Source organism: Helicoverpa zea, chromosome 13 (assembly GCF_022581195.2).
Source record: "Helicoverpa zea isolate HzStark_Cry1AcR chromosome 13, ilHelZeax1.1, whole genome shotgun sequence".
Taxonomy (NCBI): domain Eukaryota; kingdom Metazoa; phylum Arthropoda; class Insecta; order Lepidoptera; family Noctuidae; genus Helicoverpa; species Helicoverpa zea.
The window spans coordinates 732650-755225 of record NC_061464.1 but is presented as its reverse complement, the minus strand read 5'-3'; the positions used below and the strand labels follow the sequence as shown (position 1 = coordinate 755225).

The 22576-nt window shown below is 36.6% G+C and overlaps 4 protein-coding genes across 7 annotated transcripts in view; 2 read left to right on the top strand and 2 right to left on the bottom strand.

The window, feature by feature from the left end:
- LOC124635518 (putative oxidoreductase GLYR1 homolog) overlaps window positions 1–6196 on the bottom strand; it is a 54819-nt gene extending 48623 nt beyond the window's left edge. For 2 of the 3 annotated variants that reach the window (XM_047171405.1, XM_047171406.1), the window contains exons 1-3: window positions 6113–6194; window positions 5987–6023; window positions 5579–5661 (exon numbers count right to left, since the gene is read on the bottom strand). In XM_047171405.1, coding sequence (XP_047027361.1) covers window positions 5579–5661; window positions 5987–6023; window positions 6113–6147 — 155 coding nt within the window. In that variant the 5' untranslated portion in view covers window positions 6148–6194. Of the gene's footprint in view, window positions 1–5578; window positions 5662–5986; window positions 6024–6112 lie in introns of all 3 variants that reach the window. The other variant, XM_047171404.1, reaches the window with a different exon arrangement.
- Window positions 6197–7471: 1275 nt separating this feature from the next.
- Window positions 7472–13459, top strand: LOC124635515. Its single transcript, XM_047171393.1, has 12 exons — window positions 7472–7652; window positions 7813–8453; window positions 8568–8668; window positions 8756–8883; window positions 9091–9356; window positions 9741–9901; window positions 10247–10433; window positions 10825–11092; window positions 11753–11918; window positions 12184–12275; window positions 12572–12742; window positions 13237–13459. Exons 1-12 carry the CDS (start codon window positions 7541–7543, stop codon window positions 13350–13352), a joined length of 2409 nt encoding a protein of 802 aa, XP_047027349.1. The 5' UTR covers window positions 7472–7540; the 3' UTR covers window positions 13353–13459.
- Window positions 13441–22576, bottom strand: part of LOC124635522 (protein YIPF2) — an 11307-nt gene continuing 2171 nt past the window's right edge. The window contains exons 2-5 of one of the 2 annotated variants that reach the window (XM_047171410.1): window positions 16074–16218; window positions 15467–15645; window positions 14801–15004; window positions 13441–14330 (exon numbers count right to left, since the gene is read on the bottom strand). In XM_047171410.1, coding sequence (XP_047027366.1) covers window positions 14016–14330; window positions 14801–15004; window positions 15467–15645; window positions 16074–16140 — 765 coding nt within the window. In that variant the 5' untranslated portion in view covers window positions 16141–16218 and the 3' untranslated portion in view covers window positions 13441–14015. Of the gene's footprint in view, window positions 14331–14800; window positions 15005–15466; window positions 15646–16073; window positions 16377–22576 lie in introns of those variants that run through there. The other variant, XM_047171409.1, reaches the window with a different exon arrangement.
- On the top strand, window positions 17171–19019 carry LOC124635520. The gene is made up of 2 exons (XM_047171407.1): window positions 17171–17649; window positions 17825–19019. Exons 1-2 carry the CDS (start codon window positions 17522–17524, stop codon window positions 18981–18983), a joined length of 1287 nt encoding a protein of 428 aa, XP_047027363.1. The 5' UTR covers window positions 17171–17521; the 3' UTR covers window positions 18984–19019.

Genomic DNA, 22576 nt, shown 5'->3' with positions numbered 1-22576 from the left:
GTCTAAAAAGTGATTGAAAGAAGACTACTGTTTGTGGTCTTTAATAATGGCACTGGTAACCGCTGGATGGTTATCACCATGACTGCTAGTCTTTCGGTGATCGGTATAAAAAGTATACCTCGGCATATGACAATAGTAAATTGATATGTACTCCTGTAGTTAAGGAGGAAATTATCTGCAAAACTTGAAAGCATCAAAAGTCGAAGCCTCAAAGTAATGCACTCGTTGTAACGTAACATATTTTGATGCATCCAGTAGTCGGTAGTTTTTGAGTGTCCGAATATCCCCGTACAAACGTGAGTAGCGATCAATATAGCTACGCACACAAGACAATAGTCTGAAGTAATATTTTATATGTTATCTATCTATACTAATATTATAAAGAGGAAAACTTTGTTTGTTTGGTTGTAATGAATAGGCTAAAAACTACTGGACCGATTTTAAAAATTCTTTCACCATTCGAAATCTACATTATCCACGAGTAACATAGGCTATGTTTTATCTCGGTACGGGCAGTAGTTACCACGGGACGCGGGTAAACGGCTAGTTATTTATATATGTACAAAGTGCAGAACTCTCAAAAATACCAATAACAAATATGAAAATATAAACTACACATCTACGAATGAAGTTATACTGATTTCTCCGGAAGGACTTTTAAGTTCCCTAATCTCAAGGAAAACATGGGAAGTTTGTGTAATAATAGGCCAAAGATATATGGCCATTGTTCAGAAATTAGGACGAAAATTGTCGTGGCAAAAGCGGCCGCTACCATTACCTACAACCAAGTAAACCATTTCCAAAATACCATTGATGTCTTTCTCTCCATCTGTTATCTAGCCAAAATACAACAACTATACTGTAGCTAACCTGTTCACCACACCCTTACCTGTGGTTTAGAAAATAAAAGAACTACTATTATCTAGAAGTATAACTCCCCTGTTTTCTCCGCTCTAGAAAAATCGTCTATGTCGTCGTTCAGCAAAATATCGACCGAAATACTAGACAAAAGCGTAGTTCCTAAAAATTGCCAATAGTAAACTTTCAACAGGTAGACGTAGGAACTATCGCGCAATTTTAAACAAAACAGGCTTAGTACGAATCGCACACGAATGGTTCTGGACACTTTGTCCATATCAGGGATTCTCCCGCGCCTAAAATTAGAATATCTTCGACTCCATTTCCATGCATCATCTCATTTGGTTCAGCCGTGCGTAAAAGCGTAACCAACAAAGTCACATTAATAAATAACATAAGTAAGGATACCCGAGGAGCCGATAGGTATCACTTAGTATTATCACTGTCTTCGTAAAATAACCAAACGGATTGAGATGAACTACATATACATAGGAGATAGGTGATAGAGGAGAAGGTATAGGACTGCTTTTTACCCGCGTGCTAGCTGGTCTCCAACACACGGGTAATGCACTAAGACACTCCAGATTCAATGTTTAGCATACAAGAAGATACATTTTTGGATTGAAACATTATGTCTACTTAAACATTATGGCTTTTAGCTCCTGCAAATCGTTGGCTGCTGTGTTCATTTTGTCACAGACTTCTACAGCCATGATAAAGTTATATCATCATAAAATATTTCGGTGTAAAGTTATCGACAATACGAATAAAATAAGCCCAAACACGTGTAGTTGATACATACTGATGAGGAGGTCCCTTGACTCTCTGTCGCCTCCATCATCGCACCACCTCCACGGTTTTATAAAATCAAGCTTTCCCCTATGAGCCACGTTCAATCAAGTATTTTTACGTTGATTGGATTTAACAAACATCAAAGTATTTATCCAAAATCAGATAAGGCTTTTCGTCAAATGAGACTTTAAACAGCAAAGCTTTCTTTGAAGAAGTGGTGATGGGTTCAACTTTAAGCTTTTCAGAGCAGCCATAAGTTTCATATTAGGTAGGTTAGGGTTTTCCGGTGTTTCTGGACTACAACATGATCGATATAAGTAGTTAGACACACCTTGACGGAATCAATAAAGTAACGTGTAGCCAAGATTTTGCTACCATAGACTCAGTCTTTCTGTTTGCATATCAAACATAGACTATAGCACCCATATTACAAGAAAAATCCTGTTTGGATCTACGAATTAAGTATAAGTTAAAGCTTGGCAAGGTCCTAGAGCGCGGAACGACCAAGGGTCAAGCAACGGGGAGGTAGGTCCGTGGATGGTTGACTATCTAACAAGGAGTATCGCATTGTTGTAAGACTGTATTTTTTGGGAATGGAGTTGCCCAAGGAACTGAGTTTAGAACTGTCTTAAGCTACATCCGATTCTTCTCTACTTCTCGACTTGTGGTCTACAAGTCACACGCTGGGTAGATGTATATTTTGGAACCGATTGCATATCTGTACTTTATAATGTGTACACTTTATTATGATGTATTTTTGTATTAGCAGCTGTGAACTGTGTTCATAAGATCTTTGTATTAATATACTTCTAGCCATTACTGAAATTTACGTAAATTAATGACCATATTTAGTTCTCAGTGACGTCATAAACCCTTCGCATAGGCATTTTTAAAACAATACCAACATTATAATGAAAATAAAACATCTGTAATTGTACACACAAACACATGCGAGACTAATGTAATACTTAATTTACTTTTCCATGGAATGGGGTTACAAACTGCCATCACACTAATATTATAAAGTGAGTGTCTATGTTAGTTACTTCATCACGCCCAAACGGCTGAAAGGATTTTGATGAAACTTATCAGTAACATAGCCTATGTATCAGAATTACATATATTTTACTTTTTATCTGTAGCTCTCTCGGGACGCAGGCGGGACCGTGTGTGAAAACTAGTGTGTCTATAACTCCTAGCGAAGGTCGGCGCGGTCAGTCCGTAACCATCCTCGCATAAAGAGTTCCATACCTTCTGTTCGTGATGGCACGTTAAATTGAAAGTCCTGGTTTGCATTTGTACAACTTGGCAGTCACAAGGTGTAATCCGAAAAAAGAATGACTGACTGGTCTCTACTAAGGAGTATCTTATAGCCCGGGAACTGGGTTAAGAGGACCTATTCAGATCCTTGAGGTAGGAACTTTGCAGGTCTGAAGAGAAATATCGATAGAAGTTCTCAGACGTCCTCCTAGCCAATTATCGGCTACGGCGATGTAAGGAGATTAGCCAACTGCGCTGGGCATATTATAGTGCACAAGCATTTGCGCAGGCACTGGTGCACTCACTATTCCTCCACTCTCATAGCCCGATGGGACGGCAATCCGACACGACCGGAGAGAGATCAGGCGCAGGACCGACATTAACATGCTCTCTGATGCACGGGTGTATCAATCATTTCCAGGCTTAGGGCTGCTTTGTGTAAGTTTCAAAAACCCACAAAGCGATTTCGGCCCAACTCGGAATTCGAACCCGAGACCTCGTGCTCAACAGCCGCGCTTGCGACAGTTATACCAACGAGGAAGTTCTCAAGTAGCAGTTAAGGTCGGTCACTAAGACTTCAGGTGTATCTCTTGATGAGGACTTCAGGAGCGAAAGTCAGATTGTTGGAATGGGAGAATTTTCGGCTACGAATTTTGAAAAAGTTCAAGAATGACTTCTTTGTTATTCCTGACTGTCAGCCTATTCAAGCTTCGGACTCTCATGTGACTCATCAAAATCTTCAATTGTTATTTACTAGCTTTTAAGTTTTTCCAAAGGGTATCAGGTTGCCCAGTTAACTTGGTTGAGTGGGTCATCTGCACCCAGTTGGACTGTTAGCCAAACCCAAAATAGTTGGGAAAGGAATAGGCAAATGATGAGAAGATTTTAGACTGCTGAAGGTATGACTTTTGTATATTTTCATAAGGGTACTAGCTTCTGCCAGCGGTTTCACCCGCATCCCGTGGGAACTACTTCCCGTACCGGGATAAAAAAAGTAGCCTATAGCCTTCCTCGATAAATGGGCTATCTAACACTGAAAGAAATTTTCAAATCGGACCAGTAGTTCCTGAGATTAGCGCGTTCAAACAAACAAACAAACAAACTCTTCAGCTTTATATTTTCATAAGGGTATTTAAGTTTCCAAATGCATTCAATAAATTTTATAACAAATCCCTGAACTGGATAACTATGTGCATAAATAATACTGGAGTCTATACTAATATAAAAAAGAGGAAACATTTTTGTTAGTAACCAAAAGACCCCTCAACTATAGAAATAATTCAAAAAATTCTTTACTGTTGGAAAGCTATACTATCCACAAGTAACATGATGTCCTCCTAGCCGATTATCGGCTACGGCGGCTGTTCTCATGTAAGGAGATTAGCCAACTACGCAGGACATATTATAGTGCACAAGCATTTGCGCAGACACAGGTGCACTCACTATTCCTTAACTCTCATAGCCCGATGGGACGGTAATCCGACACGACCGGAGAGAGATCAGGGGCTCCGATGCACGGGTGTATCAATCACCAGCTTCCAGGGTCTGGGCTGCTTTGTGAAAGTCTTCTAAAACCCACAAAGCGATTTCGGCCCGACTCGGGAATCGAACCCGAGACCTCGTGCTCAGCAGCCGCACTTGCGACAGCTAGACCAACGAGGCAGTTACAACTAACATGAGCTATATTTTATCCAGGTAGGGAAAGAAGTTTCCACCAGGATGCAGGTGAAATGCAGGAAAGTAGCTGGTACTGGATGAAGTGGCTTACATCGTCCCTCAAATGAATGTGAAAAATATAATCAAGTATTCCTTAGCACATCTAGGCAGACTTCAACATGTATGTACTAATATCTTACTTGGCTGAGATAAATTATTACACATGTATGTCACAAGGGATGATGATTTTCTAATAAAAATTTTTAGAGCTTCTTGTAAAGATGTTTGTAGATTCAGGAAATTAAAGATAAATGTTAGCACACATAAGACTATGTTTTAGCAAGATAGGCATGTGGCATACTATGCATACTGTCTTTCCTCATTTCCTTCTAAGTCAGTATTTTAAATTTCATTTCCAAAGTTACCACTGTACAAAATTAACATCGAGAGCAAATATTTCTACCATTTATAATTTACTTTATTTTCATAATAATTAATAGTAGTGAATAATGTGCATGTTAAAATTGTGTCTAAAAGAAACAGTCAACTGTGCTTATATTTCCCAAAACTTTGCTACCATAAAACTGTGGGTTTGCTAAAGTGGAGAAGCAAATAATGAAAAAAATATATAGCTCTTGCACATGGGCTACGTTTTGTTTTGGTGAGATTTTATTTTATTTATTTATATGAATCTGTATCCATCTAGAACCTAGTCTGATAATAAATTTAAGTAATTGTGAAACTGAATCCGTCATAAAATATGAAATTCTTTTAAAAGTGGTGTTGCTATGGTAGAATAATTTTATATTACCAATACTATAGAGTTGCAGAATAAAATTAGAACAATGCTAAGAATACTTTATTGGGGTTAAAAATGCTAGTACTTAAATAAAGTTGGTTACTTAAAAACAGAGTAATTAATCCTTTTCTTAAGAGTAGAGAAAGATTAATAGGTACTGGTAGTCTAGCTAGAAAAACTACTATTTATACTTATAAGAAAGCTGGTACTTACTAGTTATTGGTTCCGAAGAAATAAATGCATTGGACGTTCATCGCCTTCTTGGGAGGCTTGAGCTCCGGGGTAGGGATGGCTACCTGAAAACCATCACAAACAAAATTAAGGTCAATGTTTTTATTCACTATTTTGACATTAACCAACTTGTTTACCCAAACTGACAGAGTATATGACTTTGTTTTGGGGTACCTAAGGTATTTCTCCAGGCTTTTACCCTAGCCACGCAGCATTAAAATGATAATTAGCAACACATTTTCCCGCCCATAATTACATGTATACAATCTGTCAATTTCATCAACAAACGCAGCAACAGTTGTTTACAATTTTGATTCATGATATTTACTGATAGAATTTGAATGTTTTTTTTTTATTTTAAACTTCAAAAGTAATAATGAGGCGTCTTACCCGGCCGGGCCAAGGGCTGAACCCCTTCATCTTGGCCCTGAAACAAACATATAACACATCTTACTGACACTGCAATCTAATGAGCGGCACAAAAGGCTCCTATTAGCTATAAAATTCAATACATACCACACAAGATCACCAAGTTTAAAGCTTTCGGACATCGTACACGTCTGCTCTGTTCGACTTTCCACGACGAACTAAACCAGAGAGAAATTGTATTCAACATAGAAAAACCAAGCTTTCCGCGTCTTCTCGTTTCTCTATGGCCGCTGCGAAAACCGTCATTTACCGCAACTACAACGACACAGTAATTATATAGTAAACTAAATTCTTACCTTGTCTGATAAGTATTGCATATAGAATATTAATTAAAGTAATTTATTAACGAAGATGCGTGCCGTATAAATAAAATTTAATTCTTTTTGTAAAAAAAACATTTCATGGTCAGCTTTTTAGCATTTGACATATGATTCAGTTAAGTGTTAGTTATCTGTATCTGTTTGTTATTTTTCCGTTCATCTAGGGACACGGTATCGAAGCAAAAGTATCGATACCGTACTCATGAGTAGAATCGATAACAAAGTATCGTACTCATTAAAGTATCGAAACAAAAGTATCGATACTTCAAGGTATCGAGTACTTTTTAGATCAAAATTTGCTAGGTCAATATCAGTCAGTAAATAATGTCAGTTTTACTTCAGTTCAGCAGGACATAAAAAACAAATGGTATTGGTACAAAAATTTAATAGAATAATAGAAAAATGGAAAATGGAAGGAATGAAACAAATCGAAAATGTAGCAAAAGGAAACAATATTAAGTTATTTGAGGTATGCTAAAAACTAGCAGTGTCCCACAGTTTCACCCGCGTAGTAGATTAAAGATCCCATTCCTCCTCCGTAGTCACTTAAAAATAGAAGTTTGTTGAGCCTTTTGGTTTCGAATTTTTGTGATGGTACTTCGTGCTTCAGAAAATAATCGTTCTGAAGGTACTGACGTCGCAGGGATTGATATATATATTCATTCTCGTGCCAATTTATATAATTTTGGGAATACTACTTTCATATCTTCCCATTGTTTTAAGGGATCTACTGAAAGTGGCGAAACCTGTGCCGATAAGTAGTAGCTTAATTCATCCTTAAATTTCAGGCTGTGATGAAGATGAAGAACTTGCTTTATTATTTTGTTTTTTAGTGTGTGCCAACTTCTTATGGTGGCTCCAGAAATCAAATGTCGTTTCTTTTTTTAAGACGAATGTCTTAAAAAGTTTTCAACGAGTGAGCTAGAAAGCGCAGTTAAATTAAATTCTTCATTCGATACGATACCTGGGAAAAAGTACTTATTGAGTAAAAGGATCGAATGCAAAGTATCGAGTACAAAAGTATTGGTATCGAACTGGAATGTACTCGATACCACAAAGCATCGATACTTTTTTCGTGTCCCTACGTTCATCTAGCGGACCAATCTATTTACTATACTCTATGTAGCGGACGTACCGCCAAAATTAAATTAAAACTTTTATTCTAGGTCCAATTTGTAATGAATTCTGAATAACAATGTCTAAAAGATACTTTCCCCAACAACTAGGAGAACGAAAGAAGGCCAAACTCGATGTTAGCATATCTGATCATAACTTTCCATTAAGTCAAAACAATGAGTTCAATAAAGGTAATATTGTGTTAAATTGTATATTTATAGCTTATATCTATGCTACTGATGTTTAAAATATTGATAAGATGCGAAATCTCAGTAACATCTTTGAATGCAAATAATACTATGAACTGAAAGTGAGGTTAGGATAAGAACTTAGATTTACTTTTTGCTATAGAAAGTAAAGATGATGACAACTGGGGAGACGACAATGACGACGAGATCTTACTCCTCGCCAGTCAAGCCTGCGAGCAGGCCTACAACAGCAATGACATCAGCCAACTGCCAGACTACAGCTTATGTATGAATCCAGGCTCAACTAGCACTCAACTAAGCTTCGAGCCAGTTCCTAGCACGTCCAAAACCGAATTTACGTTCAAAAAACCGTCATTCAACTCACCCAGTGCCATATCAACACATTTAAAAGAAAAATGCAACAGAATCTCATCACCATTGCCGGGAATATCCTCTAAAATACTGCTGAAGACTAACGGGCAAGTTAACTTGTCTGATGACTTGTTATTCAGTGACAAAGTGTTCAAAAGTCATGATTCAGACCAAGTGTACAGGCAATTACTTCAAATGCAAGAGGAAAATGCTAAATTGAAGTCTGAGAACGGAAAGTTGTTGGAGAAATGTGTGACGAAAGAAGGTGAAGCTTCTATACTGCGGACACAGCTGAAGAGTTGTCAGGCATCTGTGGATAATGCAAGGCTGGAGAAGATTAAGGCTCAGGAGAAAGTCCAGATAGAATGGACAGAGAAACTCAGTGCAGCTAACAATCAGATGCGGGATTTACGAACACAGTTAGATTTCAAGGTTATTGCTTTCATTTAGATAAGTGAAGTCATATCCCAGATTAAATAAAAAACTTCTTTATCTTGAAAATTCAATATGTTGTAAGATAGTCATTACAATTATTCTTTATTTCAGAATCTTGAAATAATAAGTATAAAGGAGAAATGCAAGAAGCTGGAATCTTCTAAAGTGAGATTAACACAAGTTACTATAGGTGGAAATGACATATCTCAGAGGTAAATAATAAAACATATATTTTATTTTCATGTAAGATGACTTATTTTACATGAAAACATGATGAAGTATATTTATATTTATTGCAGGCATTATAATAACACAACACAGAATGATTCTCTTTCAAGTCATAGCAAGAGAGTTAAGACAGTTTCCAATGCTGTCCAGACTGATGACAAGGCTTATATGCTGAAACTCAACAAGATCTGCAGATTAGGTACAGTATCCTAACTAATTCTTAACTATTAAATGGTAAAGTCAGTTTGTTACACTATCTTGATAGTTGCACCAATATTGATAAGGAAAGTAAGTTAATATTTAGTCATAAAATAGTTCTGCCGTCAACTATTGTAAATTATTGCCAAAACATGATTAAAATTATCTTACATGGTATCTAAAACAAAATCCATGTTTTAATTTACAGAATCCAAAACCCAGATCTCAATCCTACCTCTAATACTGGAGCCGTGCACAATACAGCACCACTCCATACTAGACTACAACGAGAAACTACAAAAGACTACGGATCTCTCACAGAACAAGTGCCGTATATACAGCACGTTCCACCGTCTGCCAACTACGCCTGTGCCTAAGGATAGCGGGAAGAGTAAAGTGGTGATGAACAGGGTGTATGAAGATGTGACCGCTGTGTTTAGCGGTTGTGATGGAGTTGAGGAGAGGTATTTTAATGTGAGTTTTTTTAGATCTGTTTTTCTATCTTAATTATATGAAGATGAATCATTTTTTGTTTATTAGGTCTGAAACTACTAAGCTATCCTCCAGTAACGAAGGGAAACATTCCATGCTCTAATTATTTACCACTTTAATGAAGTACGCACGCGGACGCAACTTGATCCGCGAGTGAAGGGTGACGTCCCGCAACTGGATAAAAATTAGACTACCCTTCTTCAGCCCAATGCCAAAATTCATCTTAATTGATTAAGACCTTTTAGCATTGAAGCATAAAAACAAACTTTTACATAACGATTTTAGTTTACTGATAACTTAGAAAAATAATTAAGCTAATTCTATTAACTTACCACTTTATCTTAACCCACGTCAATTATATTTCAGATCTTCAATTCAATAAGATCAGTACTTCAAGAGACCAGCAGCAGCCTGGAGACAGTCTGCCAGCGAGTGACGACCTCCTTCCAGAAGGAAATGGATGAGAAGTATATGGACATCACTTCCACATACCTATGTGTTGATAGACTGGATTTGTTGAAGGGCAGGTAAGTCATTCTCATAGTTATCAATGAATTCTTACCCAGTCTTCTCCATAAGACCTACTCTTCAGAGACTAAAAAAGTGGAAAAATAAAGAAGAGAAATAAATGCATGTCTGTATCTAGCTTATGTGAAAACTATTGTAAAAAAAGCTACCCTGTAGTTTCTTGCCCATACGTCTCCATTGGGAGCTTCCTTTGGCAACAAAATTCAAATTCTTTCGGCACCAAGTGTGTTGAAAGGACTACATGAAATAAAGAACAGAAAAATCAAGTTATCTATTTTTGAAAGCACATAAATTTGGCAGCCATATATAGATAGAAAAAGATAAAAGAATATATTTCATTTCAGAGCCCTATACAAAGAAGAACAAGCCATCCTATCAAGAAGAATGGTAGCTACACTGTCTTACGTTTTAGAACATTCTGAAGGATTATACTGGTTTTTCAAATATGAACAGATGTCAGGACAGAATGCGGAGAAGCCAGGACAAATTATTGACATCATCAGTAGGATATGCACCTTACTTGACAATGCTGTAAGTTATAATAAGTTGCCATCTTCAGAATATGCTTGCTTTATTGGGATTGCCCAGCTTTCGTCATATAAAATTTCATGACAGTAGTTGGAAAGGATTTTAATGTGTCCACTATCCACTTGAATTAGCATAAGGAAATAAAAACTAGCCACATTCAAAGTGCAAAGCTCTTCATTTTATTGTGAGTCTGTTTAAAAACTGGCAGCGGTTTCACCCGCAACCCGTAGAAATAGCTTTACGTGCCTTGATAGAAAGTAACCTTCCTTGATGACACAATGAAATATTTTTTCAAATAGGATTAGCAAAAACCAAACAAAAATATTAGAATGGACCACACAAGAACACATAACACCAAACTTATACTATTAATATTATATTATTTATCTTCCAGTCCTGCGCCACATTATACAGCGGGCTACTTCTCTCAATAACTTTCCTAACAGAAGTGCTAACTACGACCAACATAAACAAATCAATAATTTTGGACATTATAAAGACCATATTAATATCTAGACCCATGCCATTTGTTGTGACCAAAGTTTTGAGTCTGTTGAATGCGGTAGCTTCTTGGGAACGGTTTATGAAGACTTTCTGCCCGGGCAATGGTACGGGGAATCTGAAGACGGATTATGATCAAGGTGTGCTGTTGTATAAGAAAGGTATGTACTTCTGTATTCAAAAAAATCCAGCTTATTTATATTTATTTATTTCCAATAAGACAAGAAGATGTCTGTTTGTATGTACTTTCCAAGTATATCTTAGACACCAACAACTGTGATTTGGATACCATGTTAAACTGTAGGCCCTGGCTGTCATTGAACATCCTTGGCGGTTATGGGTAGTCAGAAGCCAGTAAGTTTGACACCAGTCTAACCGAGCGGTATCGGGTTGCCCGGGTAACTGGGTTGAGGAGGTCAGATAGGGCAGTCGCTTCTTGTAAAGCACTGGTACTCGGCTACATCCGGTTAGACTGGAAGCTGACCCCAACATAGTTGGCAAAAAGGCTTGGAGGATGAAGACAAGAAGATGTCTTCATCATAAGTTAAACTAACATATTCATCATGGATGACCAGCCCCTAGCGGTTGCACCCACGTCATTTTGGGACTGCAAACTACTTCGTGCACCTGGATAAAAGCCAGGTAGCCTTCCTCTATCAATGGGCTTGTTTAACACTGAAAGAGTTTTTAAATCGGTCTACTAATTCCTAAAATTAGCGCGTTCAAGCTCATTAGCTTATTTGTTATACCTAGATATACCTCTGTATGACTTATTACCATTTTTTCAATAGCAACAAAGTTATAAATTATTATGCTTCCAGATTCATGCTTCATACAAGTGCTTCTAAAACAAATAGAAACCTGCCTCAAATGCATGGAGAAACAGAAGTTAGCTGACAAAGCGGTGGAGACGACGCAGAACCTCATTATATTGTACAGTCATGTTAGTGATAGTATTACTGGTAGCTTGGCGAGACAGAAATCTAGGTATGTTCTTATTGTCTTACTAAGTTCCGACTGTGGTTTCACCTGCGTCTCGTTGAAATTATTCGCGTACCAGTATATCATTCTTCAATAGATGGGCTATCTCACACTGAGAAAGATTTTTGTTAATCGGACGAGTGGTTCTTGATATCATTTCCCAGATGTAACTTACATAAAAATAGATTTCTCAGGTTGCAAGTAAGATGCAAGACAAGAGTTGTTTTTGTAATTCTAATATATTCTGAACCTACATATTGTTTCATTTCAGATGCGACTGCCAATTGGTTTTAGTACAAATAATAGTATATGCTTTACGAATATGTGCTGTGATGCTAAATCGGTATAAACATAGTGTATTAGGTAAGTTGAATATTTATACAACTATTATGAAACTTGAAGCAAACCTCCTATATTCCTTTTGGATTTTATAGCTACCAGTTTTCGCTAGTTTATTTAGGTACCTGCGTTCCGTATGTACTACTTCGTTTTCCTGGACAAAAACATTTTTCAAATTGGACCAGTGGCTCCTAAGATTAGAGCGTTCAACAAAGTCTTCAGCTTTATATTATTAGTACCTATAGGTGAAGATATATCTCCTTGCTCACACACACAAAATAACTAACTAAATACTTAACACAATTTAATTCCTATTACAGAAGAAACTTCAAATCAACAAGAACTGCTATCAGTATGTCGTTGCGGCATACAGCTGCTGTACCAGTGTGCAGTACGCGATGTACAGTTCAGTACACAGCTGTCGCACGACGAAGGACATCTCATACAGTTCTGTGAACTCATGCGAGGGTGCCAGCATAGTGATGCTTACTGTGAGTAGCTCATCATCTTCCAAGCCTTTTCCCAACTATGTTGGGGTCGGCTTCCAGTCTAACGGAATTCAGCTCAGTAACAGTGCTTTACAAGAAGCGACTGCCTATCTGACCTGCTCAACCCAGTTACCCGGACAACCAAACACGTCCTTCATCCTCCATTGTGCCGGCGATAGCGGCGGGGGGAGTCGGAGTCAGTGTTTGCTTTTAATGATAAAAAAAAAAAACAACTTTTATCTAGATGCTCTTTTCAGCATTTGCCTAAACTCATTAAAAATTTCGAGCTCGCCCTATTCCTCATTTACAAATTCTCCAACTATTAAAAAAACACTCCCCACTTGCAACCTTTTCTTCATATGACCCCTTTTTTCCTATAAATCGTCCAGGGACTCGAAAAAATAATCTTGTTGGGGTGTGTAGTTCCGTCGTGGTAGTTCACAATCTTAAAGTATCTGTTATGGGTTTTTTTTTTCACCAATCTTTTAATTTTACAGCAAACATGCTAACGGAACTGGCGGGAACACTACAGTCGACCCCAGAAGACATGCCGCCATCATTCCATAGACAACCCTGGCTGACCAGCTTCGAATCATTCTCTATCATAGACTAATTTCTAATGAATTATATTCTTTTAGAATAAAATTGTAAATAATGTAAATAACCAAAATGATTTTGTAATGTTATGAAAAATACAATTATTATTATTTATTTAAAACATTTATTTGTTTTCTTTACATATAAATATAAGACTTTTTACATTAGGAATGTGGAAATTAAGAAATACTTACAATATTATCTTAACAAATTTATAAATATACATTTAAAGTCGTGAGAGTTGACTAAGCTCGCGGATAAACTACGCAAGAAATTCAGTTCTCAAGTCTAATTTCGTGCTTTCAATATAGATATCTTTAACTAAAAGATTTAGAATATGCATCAAAATGTACTAATGTTATTTTACTTAGCACCTACTTTCTTGAAATGACTCAAATATCTTAAAACATCGAGAAAGGACAACAATATCACTGTACCAATACTACAATAAGATGGCATGAAATATTTGGGCTGACATTTGCAAAGCCCCATCACAAATTCAAATGCCTTATAAATAAAACTCAAACTTGCACACGATATAATAAAAGTAGCGATTGTCAACTCGTCATAAAATATTATCGATAAAAGCACAGCACTACCCTCGAATCGATACCTCCTCACTCATATTTCTATTATATCATGTGCAAACAAATCTGTCGAAGTACAATTTAAATACGTCCTAAGGCTTCACAGTAGACACAGCAACATCATCAGGTATACTCGGCTGATGAAAGAAATACAGCATAAAACCGGCTGCCAACAGAAAATGGAACGCTAAAATACTTCCTATCAGAATTAGGAAGTATTTAGACTTCCTTAGGGCTGGCATCAGCCAGAATATGAGGACGGCCCCAGAGACAAAGGCAGCCATTAGCACGAAGAGCCATTGCAGCCAGAATACTTGGATTGTCCATAGCACAGCTACGGGAATGTATATGGACAGTGAGTATCCATATAGGCAGAAAAGTGACATCATTGTTGGCGATTTTGCATCCTGAAAAGAGTTTTTGAGTTATGAATTTAGGTCTATTCAAATGTGCCACAAAGGCTGAATCAATGTTATGATGAAAAGGTATCCATGGATAGGTTTTGATGTATGGTCGTAGAATAATAATGTGGTAAGTGTAACTACAACTTTCTACCAGGATTTAGTCCAGCTCAAGGTTTAATCAGTTTATTAGCATTTTTCTACAACTTCTTAGAACCAAAGTTCTAGTAGGTAGCCATTTTTTTGCAAAGAGTTTAAATCTCTACTCAGGCGCCCTGAGTAGAGATTTAAACTCTTTGCAAAAAATTAGCTGCAATGTGCTGCGTGATATTACAAAAGTTGATTATTGCAGTTGTAGCATGGCTGATTGCAGCTTATTTGACGGCACATTCTAATGTACATTCTAAGGGTTTTTTAATACTACATAATTACTTAACTTTTGTTACATCATTATTTTGGCTGTAACTTCTATTTACCTGATTCTCTATCTCATCATGTCCATCAGTCGTAGTAGTCCACTTCAGCGCCGCCCACAGAGCCAGGGGTACAAGCCATACGTAGCATGTAATAGCTGTAGCCGCAATGGACACCAAGTGGAAGTCATAACGCCACACAAAGCCCTTCTTGTTGGCGTTGTGTAAATAGCTTGCTATGTTACCGCTGACTGCTATTGTGAATATCTGGAATTTTTATATGAATATTATATTATTGTAGTATTGTAATGTGTGATCTATTGTTAATGTATATAATTATTTTCTGTTCCAGCCACTTCTCTATGGGATGAAGAAATTATGACTTCTCAGTAAGTAGTTTTATAGTTTTAAGCCTTGTTTCCATTTTCGTTTCAAACAAAACATAACTTTTTTTGACTTTTAACATGTTGGGCAACTTGTTGCACATCAATTGTTGCATAATGGAAACACAGCTTTTGAATGATATTTTTCAATAAATATGCTAACTTGCCAAAGATATTTCTCTTTGGTAAAGGAATAAAACTTAACATACTGTTTTTAAGATGCCTTATTTTTTATTTTGAATTGATGAGCATATTACTCCATTGAATACCAATGAAAGATTGATAATAGAAAAAGAAGTAACTTCTGTTTCCTGAAGTAAACACAGTTTATTCTCTTACAACATACCAGGGTGACAGAAATCCAAACAGGTCCATACAGATCAGGTTTTCCTTTGATTCTCTCATCGAAGTAGTTGCGGGACACCTTCTGTGGCAGCACGGAGGATATGATCCGTTCCACCACCTCATTTGTGTGCACATCAAAGTACTTCTGATAGTACTCTATTGTCCAGAAGTTGTGGTTCGCTGAAAATTATTATAAACATTTTAGTGAACAATATATATTTGGAAGAAGTTGATTTGGAGGAATTATTTGTTTTGTTTGTAATAAAACAGAACAGAATACTTTTAACGATGTGAGGAAGTTGGTCCAATATATTACCCCTTGGCTTATACATTACTTTCATAAAGTTTCAGCGTAAACTAATTAATCAACTTAATGCTGTATAGCCAGATAGATATCCCTTTCACTATGACGAAATATGATTTAGTTAGAACGATACAAACGCACTATTACTAATGGAATGATTAGATTAGGATCTATAACAGCTAAATAAATAACTAAACTCATTAAATTGGTTGATAAACACTAATTGTTTACTGGACCAATATGTCCTCGAAAACTCGAACTTTTTATAGAAATTATACAAAGGAGGTCAGTTGAAGGGACTTACTCTGTGGTGCAGCCTCTGGTTCATCAATAGGTTTGGGTTCTTCAAAATTATAATTAGGATTTGACATAGTGTTGTTGTATTGATTTGTGTGCACTGCCTCCACGTCAATGCGAGCACTCCGATTATTATGGTCAGGAGAATAGTCCTGGAAGTCCAGAAGTTCACCCGTGTTTACATTCGTCATAGTTATTTCCTTAACAAACTACAAATGCTACAATAAATTCCACTTTTTTCAGTATTCAAGAAAATCTTTTTTCGAGATGTCACATTCGTTCGTCACCTCATCTGTCAAACTGTTTGACAAAAGTCGACAAACATGAAAGTGTCATCACAATTTTTCCACCAAGTTACGGTTTTTTAAAAAGTGGTTCGTTTAGTTTACCCCGATTCACCTAATTATAAATCTACCACCAATTTTTTTTTAATACCCTATTTTATCTTAATAGGTCTACCATTGTCAAGCTTTCAGTGCGACGGCTGTTCTAAATTAACTTTAATATAGTAGTTTAAGTGTCAGTGTGACTTAATTGCATAGACATAATAGGTATAGTAAACTGGACTGCGCACCTTTACCCAAAAAACGAGCCGAGTGAAACAGTTAGTACGGAGGCCGTCTGTCCCTTTCTAATGGGGTGACTATGAGATTAAGCTATGTGAGACCAATCCGAGTTTGCTAAGATTGTTAAACACAGATTGGTATTGAAATTCTAACTTACGCAGTTTGTGTCCTTAAAATACTAATATAGGCTTTTAATAATTAGCGGGAATTAGCAGTAATAAAAACAGGAAGATTCGAAGTGTAGACTGATTTTTTTTTTGTATTTTTGCTTCACATATAGACTGCTGAGCCATTTATATCGCCTTTCTACATTTTTTTGGGAAGCTATAACAATAGTACAACAGTTTTAAAATCCATCACCCATATATTTTGACTCATTACAAGAATTCATGGGCACCCTAGATGTTTGATACCCTGTTTGATTTACGAAAATGTTATTATTAGCTTACCTGTGGAACGATATATTGCAACCACCACAGGTTTCACTTTCACAAGTATAAAAGCAACACTTTTTCACCATTTTAATAGTTTAAATGGGCAAGACGACAGTAAGACGGAATCATTAAAATATTGTGTTTAACTGATAAAATATTGTGTATGTATGGTGGAAAATGTCTCCATTTTAAGATTTAAGACGAGATTATTATTTTATTTGAGAAAATAAAATTACAAAATACTGCCATCCGCCATGTTTTTTAAAACGCCAATCACAGAGTGTTACGTCAGCCCTTAGTAAATACTGTCACTGTCACCGAATTTATTTCGAGTTTCGACTATCTCTTGAGTTTTATCAGTGTTTAAATTGACTAAAAGTATTGCTAAAAGTAGTATCATAAGATCTATATCGGTCTTTTGCTTACTTACTTAAATTTGCTTTACTAATTAAGCCATGGAACAAGGATTTACTAAGGCAAACAGTTCTAATTTGCCTCGAGTGGATTTGTTAATGTTGGGAGAGTTCCTGGCGTCAAACAAAGATTTCTGTTCAGCAGAATTCAGAAACGTGAAAACTGCAGCGTAAGTACTATTATTACTGTATGAATTTTTTATAAATTTAGAAGATATTTTGTAAAATATCACTTGATATATTAAGTATTTGAGGTTATGTTTTCGTTATGAGAATATGTTTTGTGTATGTAATCTACGATTAAGTATGTAACTCTATATTTACACGCCTATTTTTTTGTTATAGGTCTTCCAGGCCGTCGTACGGTGATGATGCCATAAGTTATGTCCAGTTAAAACGCGATGGCAATCTGTGCGTGGTGAAGTCAAAAATCTGTCCAGAACACAAGGTCCATGGAAAGTTATATGGAGTAACATTAGTAGTTGACGAAGTCAATGAGACAGTTGTTTCGGTGGATTGCCACGACTGTGTTGCATCACAAGGAGGCTGCAAACATGCCGTGGCTTTTCTTATGTGGGTGCATCGCAGGAGTGAAGAACCATCTGTTACATCAGTTGAATGCTACTGGATGAAATCCAAGCTATCAAAAGTTGGGACTACCATAAAATACATGACAGCAAAAGATTTATCTGATGCTAAGCCTAGCTTGCCATCAAATAGTGTAGTATTAGACAAGTTTATCGAGGAAGGGAGGAAAAGGCAACTTCACAATTGTGAATTGATCAAATTTCAGGAAGATTATGTGCCTGATAAAGTGATTACATTCTCCATGCACAAACTAATATTAAAATATAAGGAAAAATCCTGTGACATATTCTTGGAAAAGCTTGTATTAACCGATGCAGATGTTAAACTTATTGAAGAAAAAACAAGACAACAAAATAAAAGTAGTGTTTGGTATGAACTAAGGTATGGTAGGATTACTGCTTCACGAGCATATGAATTCACCAGATGTAATACCAATGATGGAACCTTGATTGCTCAGATAATGGGTGGAAGAATCCCAGACACACATGCAATGAAACGTGGCAGAATGTTGGAGGATGAAGTCAGGGAAACAGTTTCATCTAAACTCAGAAAAACAATAAATAAATGTGGCCTGTTCATCAGCAAAAAATATCCCATGATAGCTGGATCACCAGATGGGGTCTGTGACGAGAGTATAATAGAAATTAAATGTCCGATAAGTACTAAGACTCTCAAAAATTATGTTAATAATGGGAAACCAACCAAAAAATATTATGCACAGATGCAGTTGCAAATGTATTTGTCTGGTCGTCAACAAGGCTACTTCTGTGTTGCAGATTGCAATTATAACATAAATAAAAATGTAAATATAATTTGTGTGCAATATGATGACAAATATGTTTCAGAATTTGTTTTAGCCTTAGTCCATTCATGGAAGCATAATGTGTACCCACTATTGTACCAAAGTGTTGTTTAGTTAGTCATAATATGTAAATAAAACAAACAAAGTTAATTAGTGCTTTTATTTTTTCCTATTTAATTATGATCATACAAAAAGAGGTTAAATAATCATAGGTTCTAATTTGCTCCTTTGCTCCTGAATTTGTGTGTGATGTAAACTTGGATGGATTTATTTGCAGACTTATTTTTCTCTTGTGTAATACTTTCTGTATTTCCATGCACAGCTGAAAAGCAAACACATAAATTAATATTTATTGTAACTTATAATTATAACCCCATAATTAAAACTCAAAGAAATTATTTGATTTTAAAGGTGTTCCATAATGAGATACACATATATAATGAGATATTAGTACACACATTTAGTACCTCACACATGAAAGTATTTGTACCCATATTGTTTACTATAATTAAAAATTAGGTTCTACTATTAACATGCGATACAATTTACATAAACAGAATATAAACTTTAATGATTTACATTTTATACAGGTTTTTTACTTCTAGTTCTTTTAGTTGTTGTTATGCTTGTACATTACAAAGAACCATACATTCAAAATTGATTGGTACCGGAACTTGATGATGTCTCTCCAAACTCTATAGCTTTATTTACAATACTTTTATCTTCCAGATCTTTTATAGAATCTTGAATTAATTCCTGTCTTTGCTTTTTTACAGTATATGGTCGTTCGGTCATATCAGATGCTCGTTTTCTCCTATCTGCTTGGCATTCAAATTTAGTGGGTATACACCCTGGTTTCATTCGAATTTTCGACACAGAACCCATTATGTGATATTCCATATAATTATCCATATCATGTGGCAACTGGAAAATGAATAAAGTAATCAATAATCAATCGTGAATATAAAGTCGATAAACAAGCTCTATACATTTCGAGGTTAGATTTACTACCGAATACCTTGTAATTAATGTTTAGTTTGTAAAACAATGTCGCAGAATATTATGAATATAAGGAATAACGTTAAAACTTACGTCAAAATGATCTACGCAGAAATAAATAGATGTATCAAGACGAACAGCTTTAGAATCTCGCCGTGCAAGAGTTAGCCACTTATATCACATCGTTTTATCGTTTGGCACGTAAATAAACACTTTGTTAGGGGTTTTTATTGACGTATTAGTGCACTGCGGGACCGCACACCACTTATATCCTTTAGAATTCATATTAAAATAATATTTAATATGTTTTATTTGTTACTCGACTCTAATGTTTACAAGTTTGCTAAGGATTGACGTCACAGCAAATGTCAACGTCGGTGACTGCGTTTTGGCGCGAATAAATTAACATTTCATTAAAATTTAATTTTTTTCAATAATTATTTAATAAATTACAGAAATATTATATTTTTTAGAAATAGTAGATAGTTAAGAATATTTTAAAACACATTTTCAAAAATTGTCGTCTTGCCCATTGATTTGACACAAAAAAATATAAACAAAATTTTAAATGCTGATTACGCGCCAAGAATGTTCAGGGTTACCGCTAGAAAATAAAAAAAGCAAAATAAAAATTTATGTTGTTTATATTTTAAGAATAAATACGAATAATTTAATGCGATTGTTATTAATTTGTTGACTTACAATTATTAAAATAAGATAAAAATATAAGTGATTCAATTGTTTTTTGGGAAGACAAAACTGTTGATGGTAAATATAGAGGTCAGTGACTGTTGATCATAACATTTTTTTATGCTGGCAAGGTGTAAGAAAGAGACAAACGGCCTCCGTTCTAACTATCCCTCTCGGCTCGGATTTGCCTCTGTGTATTATGCAACCAATTTAGTACCTTATTGCGTTCGAATAGAGTTCATTTTCGTAAATTTATATTTTGAGCGTGCGCTATATTCTTTAGTATATTACATCTATGCTTAATTGTACAAAAATGATTGAACAATAAACGTTAATATTATTATTATTTTGTACGTCTCTTCTAGACCATGGGACTACAGAGTCCCGGATTTTTGGAAGGCGAACGTGGGGCCGAAGCAAACACGCTGAAGCCCTTTTGAGACAACTTTAATGAAATGGTGACACAAAACCGACGCGACGATTATCCCTGTATACCTTTGATTATATAATATATAATCAAAGCTGTATACACTATAGAAACGTACCCAAGGACAATCCCCGGTTCTGTGCTAAACTATTGCTAAATATGGAATAAAACTACTAGGGCTATTGGAATGGGATGCTAATGGACTAGGAATGGGGATAACTATAGGAACTATGGCACCTGCCGATAACAATGTTTTGCACACGTAAAAATGGCAGGTGGAGACTCGCCAGCTCACTTACTGGGCCCCCGGGAATCAGTCACTGAATAGCAACAAGAGGGCAACTGGTACATGAACGGCTGAAGGGTGAGGATACCTCGGCGGACTTTAAACGCAGATCACGCGCTCCCTGTGGGTCCAGCATCACCGGCCGTGACCGGCCCACTCGCCCACGAGGCACCTGCCCTCCAAGCAGGGCTGCTAACCCTGCTCTAGCGACTCCACTCTGACCGGCCGATGAAGGCAAGCCAAGAGGCGGGAACCTATCCCCCGTCATGCTTCACTCCGGCAGGCCGGAGATGGTGGACAGTATACTCTCCCTGAAGCACTCGGATATATAGCCCTGCGGGGTCGCTACTCCCCGTCATCCGCCTCAGACAGATGCCCTGATTATTAAAGGAGATCAGCCAGTTACGGAGGACACTATTCTACTTGAAAACTATTAACCCAAATCCTGCAAAAAGTACACCTTTATTCTTTCACGTTAGTTGCCTGATGTTATCTTATCCGCTGATGAATGGGAGTTAGGCATAATTTATCCTAATCTATACTTACTATTATACTAGCTGTTTTCCCGCGGTTTCCATTCGAGGCCCAGGGGATCTACTGCCCCTACCCGGATAAAATTTTGCCTGTTTCGGGGGATGATGCAGCTTCGAAAAACGGGAAGAATTTTTCTAATCAACCAAAAGGCCTTTAGGATACAGACTTTAGGATACAAACAGATTCCTCTATTTAATATTATTGATATAAAATGTAGAGGAAGCATTTTTTCTTGGTTTTCACTCTAAAATAAATAAATAAAGCATCTTCTATCCAAAGCCTACCCCACCCAACCCCAACCTGTCCGAAACTTCTGAACCGATTTGAAACATTTTTCTCTGTTGGAAAACATTGTTCTTCTGGTGTAGCTTTGCTAGTGACAATAGGCTATATTTTGTAATGGTACGGGTATAAGTTACCCCTGGACGCGAGTGAAACTGCGGAAAACAGCTAATCATTAAATCTTATTTGTATTCATATCATAATACTTAGCCTCCTTAGAAAAAAGAAAACTAAACGGGGTTGGCAAATGGCAACACTCGTCTCCTCCCACCTCGCAGCGCGACACCGCAAAACTCGCATTGTCGTCGTCCGTCCGTCGCAGTGTTGCCAGATCGGGGGGATTCCCCCCAAATTTGGGGGCATTTTCTGCCCACGGGGGATTTTTTGGGGGCACAAATCCTTTGGGGGGATCAGCGGGGGGATTAAAAATTGGCTTGGAGGGAGTTGGAGGATTTTTCGAAAAAGTTTTATGACTGAACGCGACCAAAT

Coding starts and splice junctions, on each gene's coding strand:
- LOC124635515 (XM_047171393.1), top strand. CDS start 7,541: ATGTCTAAAAGATACTTTCCCCAACAACTAGGAGAACGAAAGAAGGCC. Junction 9,357..9,740: donor TTGAGGAGAGGTATTTTAAT/GTGAGTTTTTTT, acceptor ATTATATTTCAG/ATCTTCAATTCAATAAGATC. Junction 10,434..10,824: donor GCACCTTACTTGACAATGCT/GTAAGTTATAAT, acceptor TTTATCTTCCAG/TCCTGCGCCACATTATACAG.
- LOC124635520 (XM_047171407.1), top strand. CDS start 17,522: ATGGAACAAGGATTTACTAAGGCAAACAGTTCTAATTTGCCTCGAGTG. Junction 17,650..17,824: donor AGAAACGTGAAAACTGCAGC/GTAAGTACTATT, acceptor TTTTTGTTATAG/GTCTTCCAGGCCGTCGTACG.